The sequence below is a fragment of the Parasteatoda tepidariorum genome, chromosome 9, assembly GCF_982258835.1.
Source record: "Parasteatoda tepidariorum strain Cologne lab strain chromosome 9, Ptep-v5.0, whole genome shotgun sequence".
NCBI classification, from domain to species: domain Eukaryota; kingdom Metazoa; phylum Arthropoda; class Arachnida; order Araneae; family Theridiidae; genus Parasteatoda; species Parasteatoda tepidariorum.
The window spans coordinates 33674432-33691883 of NC_141763.1; the positions used below are offsets into that span (position 1 = coordinate 33674432).

The 17452-nt window shown below is 27.9% G+C and overlaps 1 protein-coding gene and 1 long non-coding RNA gene across 2 annotated transcripts; one reads left to right on the top strand and one right to left on the bottom strand.

Annotated features, from left to right (window-relative positions):
- Nucleotides 1–3587: 3587 nt before the first annotated feature.
- Nucleotides 3588–14496, top strand: LOC107445734 (putative monocarboxylate transporter 5). The gene is made up of 5 exons (XM_043045557.3): nucleotides 3588–3723; nucleotides 7387–7590; nucleotides 9512–9655; nucleotides 11660–12619; nucleotides 13947–14496. Exons 2-5 carry the CDS (start codon nucleotides 7407–7409, stop codon nucleotides 14087–14089), a joined length of 1431 nt encoding a protein of 476 aa, XP_042901491.1. The 5' UTR covers nucleotides 3588–3723; nucleotides 7387–7406; the 3' UTR covers nucleotides 14090–14496.
- On the bottom strand, nucleotides 9502–16517 carry LOC139426684 (uncharacterized). The gene is made up of 3 exons (XR_011637905.2): nucleotides 16373–16517; nucleotides 14624–14975; nucleotides 9502–9636 (listed from the first exon to the last, which is right to left on the bottom strand). It is a non-coding gene; the product is annotated as an uncharacterized LOC139426684 (long non-coding RNA).
- Between the last annotated feature and the right edge of the window lie 935 nt (nucleotides 16518–17452).

Below are 17452 nucleotides of genomic sequence, written 5' to 3' on the forward strand. Positions count from 1 at the left end.
GTTGATTCATTATGTAAATCTTAAGCTGAACATGGCCACATTCGAAAATTACAAAAGTTCTCAAAGGTATCAAGAAAATCATTCTCTTAACATCAAGAATTTTTGTTAAGATATCCAATTTAACGGTTGGTATTGAGGGGCCCAAAGCTCCTCTGTCTTCACACTAATAATTCGAAATTAAAAGTAAATGAATTGTTCCCAACGGACAGTTAGGAGCATGGGAAGAAATCCATGGTTGGCAATCTATCGAAAGATAACATAGCCAAAAATAAAGCTAACCCCCCATAATCTATAATTTTGTAAAAGTGAATCATCAAAAAAGACTGTAAGAATGCCATGTAACAGAAATATTTTTTGTGGTAAGAAACAAAGAGTTATAAATAGATTTTTGTTTTCGATTTACTCGTGTCAGAGAATTGAAGAGTCCTACATTAGTATTGAAATAAAAATTGCAGTTACATTGATTGTTAAGAAAAGAGTAAAATATTTTATATTAGCTTTTTATAAAATATAATAAAAATCATATCTTTGGTTTAATTTAATTAAAATTCAATTAAGAATGATTAAAAAATAAATTTAAGAAATGAAAGAAATTTTAAAAGCTAGGAAATATGTAATGCTTATTGTGACATAACAAGGCTTTAAAGAAAATTATAAAATCCATATTAGCATTAAATATTTATTTATCAAAACAAATGAAGAAAATAAATAAAATTAAATTAAAGATTTCAGGGATAAAAAGGAAAAGCCGTCAGTTTAATTAATGAGAATATCACCACAAGTATTCTAGAATAAGCATCAATTAAAAGTAATTATCTTTCAGGACATACAAATGACATGACATACATGAGCATTATCTTTCATGAGATACAAATTACATAACATTAAAAAATATTTTCTCTTTCATTAGCTGGCACAAACAGTTCAAAAAACTCTTCAACATTGGTTGCAATTTTGAAGTCAAAATGAATTTTCATTCTTAGCTTTCTTATCTATGTTGAAAAGCTAACCCCTGATCAAAGATGTCACTACTGATGGTACAAAGATGGCCCTGATGGTCACTACTCATTAACCCTTAACTTACTGCTAGAATCATTGTATTCCTTCCTAGTTAAGGAAGTGCAGGGATAGTGATTGAAATTCCAAGAAACACCCCCAACCTGTTCCTCCCTACCTCCTGTGGATTCACGAAATTCATCTCTGTCTACGAGTTCTACTGATACAGAAAGTTTTGACATTTGTGCTCGATTATTAGAAATTCGAGAAACGGAGGTTTTGAAAACAAATTTTCGACATAATACATTAATTTTAGACAGTAAATGTAGGAAATTTTAGAAATTTCAAGATAAACAAGGTCGAGATAAACAGGTATATTTAACATGTTTCGCAATAACATTGAAAATTTACTTAATTGGGACAAAAGTGACAAAGGACATGTCAGAAGTAGCATGTGTGTAACAGAAGTGGTCAGAAGTAACATGTTATACACTCAAAGTGAGCTCTGTTAGTTACAATATTTATAGCCTCAATGACATTGAAAATTGACTTTCATAGGGATAGAAGTAACATTTTACACACTCAAATTGAGCTGTTAGTCACAATGTTTATAATCTCAAGGACACTGAAAATTTATGTTAATGGTAACAAAAATTACAAAGAAACGGTGGACAGATGTGACATTTTCCCATTTAAATTCAGTTGTTAGTCATTATATTTATAACCTCGTAGATTTCTATAACTGCTTTCATAGCTCTTTTTCAATAGTTCGCAATGCGAGCTCAATTTTCTGAACTCAATTCAAATTTAATTAAGAATATTTTCAAAGTAATTGTTAACTGTTTAATCAATTCAAATGTATGAAACTGGATAGGAAAAAAAAAAGTTAAAGCTGTGACGAAAATTACTTTAATATCAGGCATGCTACAAAATTTGAGGCAAAAATGAACATTAAAGGTTTTAGACTGTTATCTATATCCTATAAGCATTAAAAGTACTGTTATATGAAAATACCATTTAAAGATGAAGAAGTTTTATTCTATCTGTTATCTTATCAGTACAATGTGTACTGAACCTTCTATCGAAACATCGATACAAAAAAAGAATCTAACAATGAATATTCTATCTCTGCATTCGTGTAAGTTTTGTTTTTTAGAAGAAACAGTCGTAATTTATGTTTTTAGAAGAAAAATGTTACGTTTTCAGAAGTTGTAATATATGTTTTTAGAAGAAAAATTTAATTCAATAAAAATTCCTCAGCAGTGTTTCTCTTTAATCTTTTAACGCAAATAGGACACCGGTGTAAATTTTATATTTTTTTTCTGACGCTCCAATTACAAGCAAAAATATATTTTAGTACTTTTTAATTATGAAAAATAAGTATAATAGTTACTAAAAACATCTGTTAATTTATCGGAATTATATTTGTAGGAAAATATAAAACAAAAAAATAGTTTGAAAGTTGAAAAAATTTATCAATAATTGCTTTTATAAAATGAGAGAAATTTCAATGAAGAATAACTGTTGCTCATAGATCTAAATAACTGCAAATACGTTAGTGTAAATTTGAAAAATTACTGTTTGGAAGTGAGACGTGTTTGGAAGGTTTTACCTTTAACGCAGGAAAAAACAACGGTGTACCATGCTGTATTTCATAACCATAAATTATTAAAATGCCAAATATAATATTTTTTTCTTATTTTGACCTAAATCATTTTTTATTTATTTTGACCTAAATCATTTATTTTCTAAATCATTTTTTACTTATTTTGACCTAAATCCTAATTTTCTAAATCATTTTTTACTTATTTTGACCTAAATAATCATTTACTAAATCATTTTTTACTTATTTTGACCTAACAACACAATGAAAAAATATGAGAAATATGTTTAACAAAAATTCTGCATCAAAGGGTTAAGTGAAGAAATATTAAATTCGTTTTTCTTTACTGGTGGTAGATTAAATAAAACTTGTATTAATTAATAAGAGAAATATTAAACTTAATCTCATTAGTTAGAGAAATATTAATATTCATTCATTGTTGAAACACTAAATTTAATCTCTATGAATAGGAAGAATTTTAAAATTAATCTGTATTTGCAAGATGAATATATTTTATTTAATCACCATTGTCAGAAGAAGTATTAAATTTATTTTTCATTAAGAAGGGACATAATTTAATTAATTATAAATTAATGAGAAGAATATTCAATTTAATCACCATTAGATAAAGAAATATTAAATTTAATCTCCATTAATAATAGAAATATATAAATTTTAATCTTAATTAATAAGATAAATATTAAGTTCTCTCCCTTCAATTGGTCAGATATGATATTTAGTCTCTTTATTAGGATAGTATTAAATTTGAGTGAAAAAAGTTCTCTTTTTATCTCGTAACGTTAAAAACTGAATTCAGTAAACGTCAATCATTTTGAAAAAACTAATAAATTTTTTAAAAAGTCCATGAATTCGAAAAAACGAATTAACTAAATAAGTTTCTCACAACTTCTTCGGTGCGACCTACAAGATATTATCTTTGTCTATCTACCACTACAAGATATTATCTTTAATTCTAACACCACCAAGGCTATATTTTTTTAGGCTTTGATCTAGATTAGTTATTAAAGATCACATTATATTTTTGTTCGTAAATATTCATTTTTTCGTTTATTTTATTATGTAGCATCTGCAATCATCTATATTCTCAGGATTTTTAAAAACCAGTAAGTGCTTCCAATTTTTACCATTTTTCTGATTTGCAAAAATCATGCAATAATTTTTTTATAAAAATATTTTTCCTGCTAAATACTTTTGATACTTTATTTTACTCTTGAATTTTCAAGAAATTTTGGACTCTGAGTTTTTTGGTTTTTATTTATGCGTTCATTTCAAATTTCTCATTAAAACACTCTGAATTTGATGTTCTTAACTTCTTAATTTGATGTTCTTAATATTCCTAAGTTGATGACTTTTTTTTCATATTTATTTTTGAAAATAAATTTCTTATTTAAGTATTTCTGTCGTTAAGTATTACCGTTTAATTTTCTCTTAATATTACAATGTATTTATACTTTCGTATATAACTGTATATAATATTTTTAAGTTTGTACAGTGGTTTAAATAAAAATGTTGCAAACTTGGAAATATATGACTCAGGTGTTTATAAAACTTAGAATATTGGCAATTTCTTATAAACACATTTAAATTGTTTATAACAATTACCTAGAGAAAATTATCTATAATAATAAAATGAAGAGTTTATCTGCCTATGTGTCTCTCTTATAACTCAAAAACTGTTTGTTCTATCATCCTGAAATTTGGACATCGGTTGCAACAAGCAAATTAAGCCCCCGCTCCTAAAATTCAATGGAAATTTTCAATTTGTTAGTTCTGTTGAGGCTCATGAAAAAGGTTATTGGTTTAGAACTCGCCATTGCTTAAAATGATACTGCTGCTGACGATTTTTTTCCATCAAATATTTTAATCATTACATCAGTGTTATTTGCAGTATTTGCCAGCTCAGAACTCTCATTGAAAAAGGAGTTTTTTTTCACGTTCTTCACGTAACATTAAATTATTTTTTGCGTGTTATGTCAGATAAATTTAATGATCAGCATTAACATTATAGCATTGGATGATTACGTTGCCTGATTAGTATACATAAAATTATTTTAAACCATCTGTTTATTTTATTTATAGTTATACTTTCAAAATGAGAATCTATAAAAATACATGTTATAAAATCAACAGTACTTGAAATAAGGAAATAATAAGTCATGTAATGAAAAACAAAATTAATGAAAAAATAATACTAATTAGTATAAGAGATAATCAAAAAAACACCTTACTCTTATTGACGCAAATGATGCTTGATTAAATTTGTTATTATGTAAAACTGTACTTAAAAAATAGTTATGTTTAATGAAACCAAATTAATGGAGAAAAAGTACTTATTTTTTGCGGGAACCGTAGCAAATCGCTGTACTATTATTGACTCAAATAAGGCTTAATAAATATTTTACTTTGTACAAATTAAATAAAAAATTTTGCTGTTTAAGAAATTAATGGAGAAATGGTACAAATTCCTTTAAGAAAAACAATTTATAGACACCAATAATGCTGAATTAATGTTACTAATAAATACTAAATGAAATGGAAAAAAATATGAAAATATGCTATGTAGTATTAAAGCAAAATTAATAGAGAAATGATACTAAATCATTTAGGAAAAACATAAAAAATCGTCATATTAGTAATGTTATTGATGCTTAACTAATTTTGACAATTACTTATTGAAATTAAAAATAAGCGATGTCAAAAGCAGCATTATTGGAGAAAGGGTACAAATCCGTTTAAGAGAAGCGTAAACAAATCATCAAACTATTATTGACGCTAATTATCCTTAGTAAATTTTGATAATAAATATTAAGTGAAGGAGAAAAAAAAAGTTTTATACTCTAAGAACTATAAAGCAAACTTTATGGAGAAATGGCACTAATTCGTTAAGGAGTATCATAGTATCAATGTATTATATTAATATATTTGGTACCTATAAAACTACATCAATGCTGAGAAGCTTCAATAAAGTGAACTGTAAAAAGAGATTTTTACTGTTCTTTTAAAGAGATAAGTACCGGAGAAAAACGCGTGTTTGTTGTAAATTTTGACTATTATCAGTTAGCCTCGAGCAACAGCATGATGTGAAATAATTCTGAATGTAGTTAATCTTAATTCTGATAGGATGAACTTCTAAAAACATGTCTTTCTTAATTCAATAACCAAGAGAGACAAATTATAAAAAATGGAATTATTTTAGCTTTATAAATTCTTTTGTTTTAAGTCTTTCAGTTTTGTGCAGGAATTCGTAATGTAATTCTGTACGATATACTGATTGATTACTTTTTTTTACCCCGTGCAAAGAAGGGGTATTTATCTAGTAATATAATAAATATTAAAGCAAGAATCTGATCAACTTGAGATTACGAAAACACTTCATAAAATAATATATTTCACTAATTTTATTCATTTTTAAAAGTGCAATTAGCTGCAATCACATCTTGATAACTCATATGATAATTGAATATGATATCATGAAAAATTTGCCACGCTCAAAATGTTTCTCAAAATTTTTTTCTTTATTTTCTTTGCTATGATAAATAAATTTCCAAATTGACGTTATTTGACAGTTTATACTGTTTGTTATCTGTTTACGTTATTTTTGCTTTCTTTAACTTATTAACTATCTTTTTTATTATTTATTTTTCAAGCGTGTACAAACTGGATCAAATCTTCCTATTTGAGGGTGATTTGGCCCATTATAAAAAAAGCTTGATTGAAGATAAATAAAAATTATGTAACGATAATTTAAAGTATAAAAAAATATATTCATTAATTCTGAAAACTCGAACACCGATAAGTATTAACAATCTTGTGCTTCGATTGGTAGTGAAATTTTGAAATATTTTCTGTAGTAATGGGAGTTTGAAAAAGAACATTACTTATTAAAGACTCATGTAAGTTTTTTTAAAATTGAATTGTCTGACGTTTTAATTTTAAAAATTATCCAGAGTTACAGGATTTAAAAAAAAAAAAGAATATTACCTATTCAATACGTATACAAGTTTTATCTTATTACCTTTTCTGACCTTTTAATTTTGAAATATCTTCCGGAGTAATAAGAGTTTGATAAAGAACATTACTTATTCAAGACGCTTGCAAGTTTTTTTCACTGCATTGTATGGCGTTTGAATTTGGAAAAATTATCCGGAATGATTTTCAAAAAAAAAGGAATATTATCAATTCAAGAAGTATACAATTTTTTATTTAATTACCTTTTCTGACGTTTTAATTTTGAATTATCTTCCGGAGTAAAAAGAGTTTGAAAAAGAACATTACCTACGTATTCAAATTGCACGAAATTCAGGTTCGTACAGTCTCTAGGATATAGACTTAAAAATAATTTATAATGGTAAAATGCCATTCGGTCTAAGCGGAAAAAAACGTAGTAAAATTTTTTGATAAATTTATAAATAGTTTTAAGTAAAATAAGTTGGCTTGAAAACGAGTGTTTTATGTCCCCGCAGTCAGCTCTGTTTTGACATCATGTTTCGTCAAATATTTTACTAAAAAGAATAAACCTATGTCTTTAAAAGGAATAAACATTCTGACTTCTTTGCCGAAATTTTTTTTAATCTGTTTGAAATATAACCAAATTTTCAAAGCATTATGTTTGAAGTTTTCATCTAAAACAGTCAAAATAACAATTTTCTATATTAACCAAATTCAATATAATAAAATGTTCTATATTTTTCCGAAAACTTGATACATATAAAATAAAAAATATTTTCATTTAATTTTTAACTTTATTACTTTTCTTTATGTTGAAGGTTAGATTTGAACTATCTTCATGAAATCGGAAACTATCGCAAGTATTGAAATCATAACTGCCTGCTTTATGATAAATTTCCTCTATGGCGCTTCAGCAAGAATGGTTTCATTGTTTTTCGTGGAGTCTATTCATCGGTTTGAAGTTAATCGTAACCAAGCATCTCTTCCATATATCCTGCCTTTTATAATGAGACATCTTTGTGGTGAGTATGTAAAAAAATCAAAAGAGTAGAAAAATTTAATAATTAACTGCAGCATGGAAAATGTTCATTAGATAAAAAATATGAGTGTCTCGTAAATTTTCGGCTGAAAATAACGAATCTGTAATTATATTTTGTATACCACGTGCCATTTTCCCAAAAATTCACCAATTCTTCCGGATTTGCTACTAGGTCGCAAATGCAATTTCTGAAAGAGAAAGGAGAGCACATATCTGCGGGTTTATGAAAAATAAAAGCGAGATTATTCTGAAGAACTAAACTAATAGGAATTTTTATGAAAATATGACAACAACAATGATTAAATCATTACGATTCTGACTTAGGGTATCAAATCTATATATCAATAGAGAACTTTATCAAATTCAAAATTTCTATGAGTTATTAAGCATGATCAACCAATAATTATTTGAACACCTGTGATAGCAACAAAAAAAAGAAAATATATTTGCTTTTAACAGTTGGTACTCTAACAGAAACTCGAATTGCCACAATGGGCAATTAGCGATACAAGTCTCCGAGACATGCTATCTATAAGTTCTTGAACGTCAGCTAGTGGCATTTTCTTTCAATCTATTTGGAAAAGGCATATAAGTACCTTCACCAATTTTGGACAGGCTTGTCTAATCGGTTAATCACATTGTCATTACACCAATAAATTCTGGAACTCGTTACATTGAATCTAACATTGTCTTCATGAAAATAATATAGGTCGAATACTTAAAAATGTCACTGATTAAGCACATTGCCGTCCAAAATAGTGTATACCAACCCATTCAATTGTGGATACTATTTAATTCGGTGATCCAACTTATTCACAATCAGTTTCAGGACTTGTTTCTGGAGAGACTTGTCCAAATGGTTAACCCCATTCTCACTCTACCTATCAATGCTGGATCTCCTTAAAGTTGCACTCCTTCGATCCAACTCAGTTAGATTCTTGATTAGTTCCAGGTCTGAGTTCTGTATAGGCTTGTCTAATCGGTTAATCACATTGTCATTACACCAATAAATTCTGGAACTCGTTACATTGAATCTAACATTGTCTTCATGAAAATAATATAGGTCGAATACTTAAAAATGTCACTGATTAAGCACATTGCCGTCCAAAATAGTGTATACCAACCCATTCAATTGTGGATACTATTTAATTCGGTGATCCAACTTATTCACAATCAGTTTCAGGACTTGTTTCTGGAGAGACTTGTCCAAATGGTTAACCCCATTCTCACTCTACCTATCAATGCTGGATCTCCTTAAAGTTGCACTCCTTCGATCCAACTCAGTTAGATTCTTGATTAGTTCCAGGTCTGAGTTCTGTATAGGCTTGTCTAATCGGTTAACCCCATTATCTCTGTACCTATCAATGCTAGGTCTTGAAACATTGAAGCTAACGTTTTCGTCCTAAAAACAATATGAAAAACCCGCAAAAATATCACAGCTTAAACACACGCCAAAGTCGGTCCAAAATATTACATATAAGTTCATGGCATAAATTTGGATAAAGAGAAATAGTCAATACGAGGGGAAACACCGCCAGATCATATCGTCACATAATACGAATCAGATATTATTATTTACAATTTTAGATGAAATTATAATTGTATTTTATCATATTATTATATCTTCTCCTGGTATACTTATTTACTTATCAAATGCTTTTATGTTACAAATGCGTCTGACTATTATTTTAAAATTTGTCGTATTTATTTATCATCATAACATAAAAAATCAAAATGTTTCGTGAAACATCTTCAGAAAAACACCATCAATCACTGATAATAATTACCGACTTGCATGCATATTTTAATAGTATATAAGTATTTATAGAACATTCTAAATTTGTTACGGGAATGACCTTTAATTTTTAATCTAATAAGATTTTATTCTCACTCACTTTTTTCAGGTCCTCTTCAAGGATATTTACAGCAACTTTTCCAAACGAAATCTCTTATCATTTTTGGAAATGTGGGGTCAGTAATCAGCATTGGAGCTTGTTTCTTTGCAGAAGACATTTTAACAGTTACAATCCTATGGGGTTTCATATTTGGTAAGTTAGTTCTTCTTATAAACAGATGGTATTTATCGCTGTTACGCAACTAAATTAAGCACATGAACATTTTTGAACTGTTAAGTATTTAAGTGCGTGTTTAACCAAATCATAGTTCAATATTACTTCAACTTTAATAGTATACGAAGTCGAACTACATTATCGAACTTCTTAAACTTAATTACACGATACGACGGTTCAATTTGAGCTGAAATGCTGTCCTTTAACAAGTTTAACGCAATTTTACGCGATATTATGGTTCAACAAAAAGTCGATTTTACGGAGAGATTGTACAAATGAAGTAAATTCTTTTAACAGTTATACTTGTTGAAAGAATTGGAACTATAAAAGATTGATTCTTTGCTAGTCAAGAGAATGCAAAATTGGCGACCGTTGGAAATTTATTTAATTCATCAGTTCATTCAAGCTTAATAAATTTTAGAAATTAGTTACATTTCATATTTCTTAGTTTCTATATTATTACAAAATATTTTAATTATAATTGTAAAATAGTTTTGTATATTACATACTTATAAACTTGGGTGCAACTTGAAACACTTTATCTTTGAAAGTTTCTGCGCGTTTCGTAGTAAAATATTCAAAAATGCAACTAAAATATTTTGCTTCACCTGAAGTCCTTAAAATTCTAGGACAGTTTCTGTCTGTAGTACATGTTATCTTAATTCCTTAAAGTGTAAGCCTTGCAAATAATTCTGTAATCATTTTATAATATGTCCAGTGTAAATTCAAGAAGTTTTAAGAAGGTAATAGGCATTTCAAATCTTTAGATCTTAGAGAGCTAAGTGGCAACTCTTAAAATACACGACAAAAATTCAAGTCAGTACGAAATTTGCACAAGGGGCTTACAGTTGCTTATACGTTTTTACCTAAAGTGTTCAGATCCGTTTTCCGTACTCCTTTCTGCAACTGCATTTAACTAAAGCAGATATTGACTGAGATTTAGATCGATATACCAGCAATTCTACTTTTAAAGCACGATGAAAATATATTATATATATATATATATATATATATATATATATATATATATATATATATATATATATATATATATATATATATATATATATATATATATATATATATATATATATATATATATATATGTATGTATATATATATATATATATATATATATATATATATATATATATATATATATATATATATATATATATATATATATATAAATATAATATAATATATTATTATAGTAATTGACAACGCTTTTAAAGCAGGTGCTTAAACGTGAATCGCTCAATCAAACGCAAATCTATGTTCAAAATGCAAGATAGATCTAAGTAAGAAATGTTAATAGTAGTATACTGTATGTCACAAGAGCCAAAAAGTATGTCACAATCTTATCCCTCTAGTAATATAAGCTAATCTGACAATTAACACTATCAACTCAATACTGGTCGTCAATACAATTATTGCATGAGGAATTTTTAAAACAGTTTATTACTTACCTGAGAGATTTCTAACTATAAAAATAAGAACAAAAGGAAATGCCTGTTTTCTATTGATATTGTATCGAATTCATTGTATCAATGCTCACAATGTTGACATCGTATCAATGTTTAACTTCGTAACTTTCAATTTACATCTTCCTTGTAATTTTGATACCAGCTCAGAAGATAAGGAAACTCCTGGATCAAGCAATGGGACAAACTAGCCTGTGGAGGACTTTTTAAAAGAACTAACCCGCATTTACATTACACGGAAAGGAAAATCACAAAAACCTCCCATGGTTATCTCGATGGCAAAGGGATTCTTACCTTTTATCCGTCTACCACAGAGAATATTTTAAGTCAGCTCTGCTGTCGGAACGAGCCGGGGATTAGAATTCGTATCAACCAACCATAGTTGTGATTCGAACCTGAGTCACCTAATGCGGAGGCGAATGCTCTATCACCTGAGCCACAGCAGCTCTCTGATTATAATTAAAGTACCTTAATTAACAACTTTGTCTATTTCTTTTAGGTGTTTCCTTTGGTCTTGGAATTCAGTATTTGCCACTACTACTTAATGCCCATTTCACAACAAACCAAAGTAAAGCTAATGGCTTTGCATATTCAGGAGCATGCTTTGGAGGTGTGGTGATGCCCCCAATAATGGAAGCATGTATAGAGTATTACGGACTTAATGGATCATTCTTAATTTTATCTGCTATTTTGGCACATTTTATACCATTTTCTATGTTACTGAAATCATCCGAGGAAAAATCACACAAAAATGAGCATAGTCAAAACATTAATAAGAAAGTGAGTTGTATTGAAATGAAAGAATCTAAGAAAACACATCTGCCTTCAACAAGTCTTGACGATAATATATGTCAAAACTTACATAAAAAATCATTTCTTTCAAGTGACACTGAGGCTGTTAAACTTGACATCAATAAAGAAATTGACACCAAATCTAAACGCCTTGTAGAAAGGGAAAATTCTAAAAATAAGCCTCTATCAGCTTTTACTCTTGAAAATTTTAAAATTTTCATTGACCCATTATTCATTATCATATTGGTTATGACTGCTTGTACATTTTATATAACGACAGTTATGATGGCAATCATTCTTGATTTTGTGCGTGACAAAAATGTTGGAGCTAACCTGGAGATTTATTATGTCATGATATTGGCTCTAGCAGATATATGTGGAAGAATAGGATCTGGATTTGTTATAGACAAACAAATCTTACCTTCCCCCACGATTACTTCAATATGCTGTGTGTGTACTGGATTATCTTCTCTTGGTCTATTGTTCATCAATAATTATTTACTTCTGATGTTTATTGATTTCCTGCTTACCGTTTTTACTGGATCTCTTTTGGTTTTACAAATTGCTTTAGTACACGAATTTATGCAGCCTGAGAAAAGAAATATGGCAATGGTTTGTAAATCGATGTTATTTGCACCGCTGTGCTTTACTGTATCTCCCATGATTGGTAAGCAATTTCTTTTGCAATTACACTTTATCTGAACATTTAAAGACTTTAAATATAGCATTTTCATGCCATTTACTACTAATCAAACATTTTTCCAGATGTTTTTTTTTCTTTCGATTATTTACTTGCACTATAGTTTTCTAATTTCAATAATAAAATTCCCTATTATTTATGCAACAAATTATAACTATAAATATAATAAGTTAAGCTTTTATTGTTTTAAATTATTTTTTGACTTAAGGTATATTTATTGTTTTAATGATGCACTGTATGTATTCACAGCATAGCTCCAGGGTTTATGCATTCACAGAAATATTTGGTTTACTGTCTCACTATTGGTTTTTATAGATTTTGATGAAAGATCCACTGAAAATATTTATATCTTGATAAGTGGTGTAGATGTAACATAAAACAACGGTCAGTGTTGTGATTCACTTGTTTATTAAAATGTATTGCCACGTATAAATGCGTTTTTCTTAAAATTCCAGAGGATAAAAATAAAACTTCAGGGATAAAAATAATTTTCTAAAAAAAGGACACTTGTCTAACAGTCTTACATAAAGAACATATCGTGAAAATTTTTAAAAAAATCCAAAAATTTTAACCTGCCTAATTCGCCCAATTTTAGAAAAAAAATGGTTTTTTAAGTACGATCTATCTCAAAATACCCAACTGAGGTAGGAGGAGTAAACCTTTATGTTTAAGTACATCATTTCTTGATACACTGATTGCAACTCTTTTTAAATTCTTGATTGCCAGTGTTACCTCTTTCCTCTTTAATATGAATAATTTTACATGTTTATGTAATCCCTTTCAATCAGTTTAATTATTTTTGCAACATATTACTTCATACGAAGGCTTATCACCCGTTGTTATTTAACTTTCACAATTTAGACCAATAATTAATTTTCTATTAAATTCAAAATTAAATGAGTCAATCTCAAACCATGAATAGAAATGACATATCGTCATTTGGCATCATTGAAACTAGCCAATTTTAAAAGTAAATGACAACATAAGAAAATTTGTCATGTCAAAAAATCATTTTCAAGTTTCATGTTGTTTACTTATCTTGCTACGTTCAAAATGAAACGAAAGAAGACGACTTTGTTAATTTTTTTTATCGATTTCCTTCTACTAAAGGATATTTGTTATTTTAAAAATGTTTCATATTTTATCACGGCATTTAATAAATTCATCGAATCTAATACCATACTTTTCTAAAACTGAATACACTCTTTGCTTTAAAATTCTACTTAACTTAAGTGTTGCACTTTTTATTATATTTAAGAACAGATTATTTTGTAATGTGATATATTATTTTCAGGTTATTTCAGAGGAGAGCATGGATCTTATGATGGCGTTATGTACACTCTAACGGGTATTTCTTTTTTCTCTGGATTCATCATATACTTCATCCCTCATTTGGCAAAAAGAAGAAAGACAACAACATCAGACAACGTGACATAATTTCGTTAAAAATGTGTTAAATCACATGTCAACATTTTTGGTGTGATTATGGGTGCGATACAGTTTTCAAAGTGTATTTAATTCATAGAAACATTCGTTAATTGTAATAAAAAAACCACATGAAGGCTTTACGAATAGCTTAACTTTAATAGATTTGATAAACACTACTGTTACTATTAATTTTTGATCATGTCATCAACTATGATTTGAAAAACCAATACTTAGCACAACTTAAGAACAATTTCGGTTATTGTTAGCATCAAAAGGATGTTATGATGTTATTATAATAAAATTAATTTATGGGTGATTCTTCAAAATATGTAATATTTAAGAGTACAAAATATAATTTATGAAGTACTATTTTGTAAATTTGTTGTATTAATAAAATTATTCTATACAGTAGTGACTATCATGAAACATACTTTGGTTACACACTTTACACATATTTGATGAATTTATTAATTTTTAAATTAATTAATACAAGGAAAATATTCAGAGAAAGTATTACTAAAACACCAAAAAATTTCACTTTACCTGATAAAGGAACATCACTAATGCTTCTTCCCAAATATTCAATATGCGAACCTTCGGTGATGCGGAAGATTTGAAATGTTAAATCGAATTCTGGCAACACTCACTGCATGCCTTCCTCGTAACCCTATTAAATCACATGGCATAAAGGACACAAACACTAATCTTTGATGTGACAACAAAGTGGCTCTTAAATAATGAATGAATGACTCTTATGGAGCAAGAGCTTACATCAACAATCACCTTGTCCATTAGAAGAAAAAAAGTTCAAATCTTGTATTCTCCTGCCATCTTCACAGATGATAGACGGCTATAGGCTGCTCATTTAGCTGAGTTCTTCATAATTTGCATTTTCCTAGAAAAAAATATTCACAATAATTTTGAGCTCAACCCAGAGGACAAGGGAACTTCTGGATCAAGTATTAGGACAGACTATTCTTCGTGGAGTATTTTCTGATGGAACTAACTCGCATTTGCGTAAAATGGAAAGGAAAAACACAAAAACCTCCCACGGTTAACTCGACATCAAGGAGATTCTAACCCATAATCCATTTACCACAGAGGATACTTTATCGGTATTGTCGATATATTTTATCAGCATTGTGATCGGTGTGAGCTGGGAGCAGAATTCGTATCAAACCTGGATCACCTCATTGGGACGCGACAGCTCTATCCCCTGATTCACAGCAGCTTTCAGTATCGTATTTAAAATAGCTCTAATTAACATGAATTACAACTAAAAATCTGATAGGAAGTGAAATTGAATAGACTACCACTAAAAACAGACCTCATTTTTGTAGAATTGTTATATATACATTTAAAATCATAAATGTATCAAAATTTAAATGCATTCCTTAATTTGCAATTTTCAACTAAGCAAAAGCACAGATTAACCACTAGTAATAATTGTTTGAAAATAAAAAGAAATAAAATAATAATTTTGCTTTAAATGTTGCGTTAAAATGAAAAATAAATAAAAAAATCTTTGTAAGAGAATTGAGAGTCAAGCAGTATTATGGTAGATTGTATCAAATCCACAACTTTGTGAAAATTCGGATGTAATTATAGATCCATACTTAATTATTTTGTCATTTAGTCCGGCATTAAATATTATAAGCAATAAAAAATATGTATACTATTTAGCTTTTTTTTAGGTACATTTTCCACCTTTCTTTAAAATAATATTATAATAAAATTTATGTAAAAGCATCTGCATTGCTGATTTAAATGGATGAATCTTGCAAATATAAACTTTTCATAAATTAAGGACAGTCAACTTCATTTATAGATAAAAATATAAATTACACCAACTGTAGACTGTATAAATAATAAACTACTTCGGAAATAGTTTTTATGAAAAAAATTATTGAATGATATGAAATTAATTATTCAGAAACATCTTGTACCAAAATACGTTAATACACCCAAAAATATTGGAACAGTGATCCATTATATTAAAATAGAAAGTTAAAACTTTAATATGAGGTCAAAAAAAATTCTAGAAAAGTTTACAGATCTAAATATATCACTACATACTTCAACAAAGATTCTAACTCGGAATCAGATTTTTTAATCTTCCATAAGCATCCATATTTAACGCGTTCAATTTTAATAAATTCCTCTTGAAAAAGAATTTAAATGTCTAATATTTTATTTAAAAATGCTGAAAAAAAGCCAATTTAAATGAAAAGTATATATAGCATATTGTAAGTAATAGTATTTTAAAAATAAGAACAAAATATATTTACTTACCAAAAAGTAAAATAGCATCCTCTTCAGAAATTCTAATAAGATTACTAATAGACTTCTAATAATATAATCTTTTAATTCTTCTTTATTCAAAAAAATTGAAAAGAGATAATCGCAAGCAAAAAATTAAACATAAACGTTTAGTTGAAGCGAGAGCATAACAATTTTATTTAGTCAATTTGTTCCATCATATCGCCATAGCAACCTAAAATTCATATCGTTTTATTTTTAAAATAAAACGATAAAAATTCAAGCTTATAGCTCAACAAACTAGTTTGTTACCACTGACCAAATCATGCTTGGGTAAAAATAACTCAAATATCGTTTGAATATCTGCAACTGAAGTTCGACTTAACGCTGGCCATTTATTATTCGCGATTGCAGCAAACTATAGGGGGCGTTGTTGTATGAGACGAATACCTGCGATTTCTATATGAACAGTCATTCAGTTACGCTGGAGACTTCATTAATGTAGCGTGTAGCATTGTAACGTTCCTTCTTTATTGTGGCTTATTAAATTTAAAAAAGAAAAATTTTTGATATTCTTTCTTATGCAAACAAAAACAAAATGGTATCTCTTTTTTTTTTTTTTTTTTTTTTGGAGATGGAACATCCAAAACACATCGGAAAAATATTTTTAAATAAACAGAAAAAGATATGTATCTTCTTATTAGAGTTAAAACATAATGCCTGAGAAATAGTTTTACTAAATTTAATGATCTAACATGATTGTTTTAAACTTTACATTCCATAGTTTTAAGAATCAATCATATTACTTCAAACATTAAAATAAGCAAAAAGTATACATAAGCCTCATAATTTTATGTAATTTAATTTCGTAAAAAAAGTTTTTTGGCAACAATTTTTATCAAAAAATTTTAAGTTTTTATAAAAATCATTATTTAGAAACAAAAAAACGTAAAATAAAGAATGCTTACGAGAAAAAAAAACAATTCTGAAAATTTCTTACATAACATTTATTTTAATTCATAATCCGACGTAGAAAACTATTCGATAGAAAACTATCATCAAATAAGAAAAAAAAAAATTTACAAGTAAAATTTTTTATTTAATAAATTATAA

What these genes read in the sequence shown, in the direction of transcription:
- LOC107445734 (XM_043045557.3), top strand. Translation starts at nt 7,407, where the DNA reads ATGAAATCGGAAACTATCGCAAGTATTGAAATCATAACTGCCTGCTTT. An exon ending in CCTATGGGGTTTCATATTTG is followed by an intron (nt 9,656 to 11,659) that starts GTAAGTTAGTTC and finishes TATTTCTTTTAG; the next exon opens with GTGTTTCCTTTGGTCTTGGA. An exon ending in TACTGTATCTCCCATGATTG is followed by an intron (nt 12,620 to 13,946) that starts GTAAGCAATTTC and finishes TATTATTTTCAG; the next exon opens with GTTATTTCAGAGGAGAGCAT.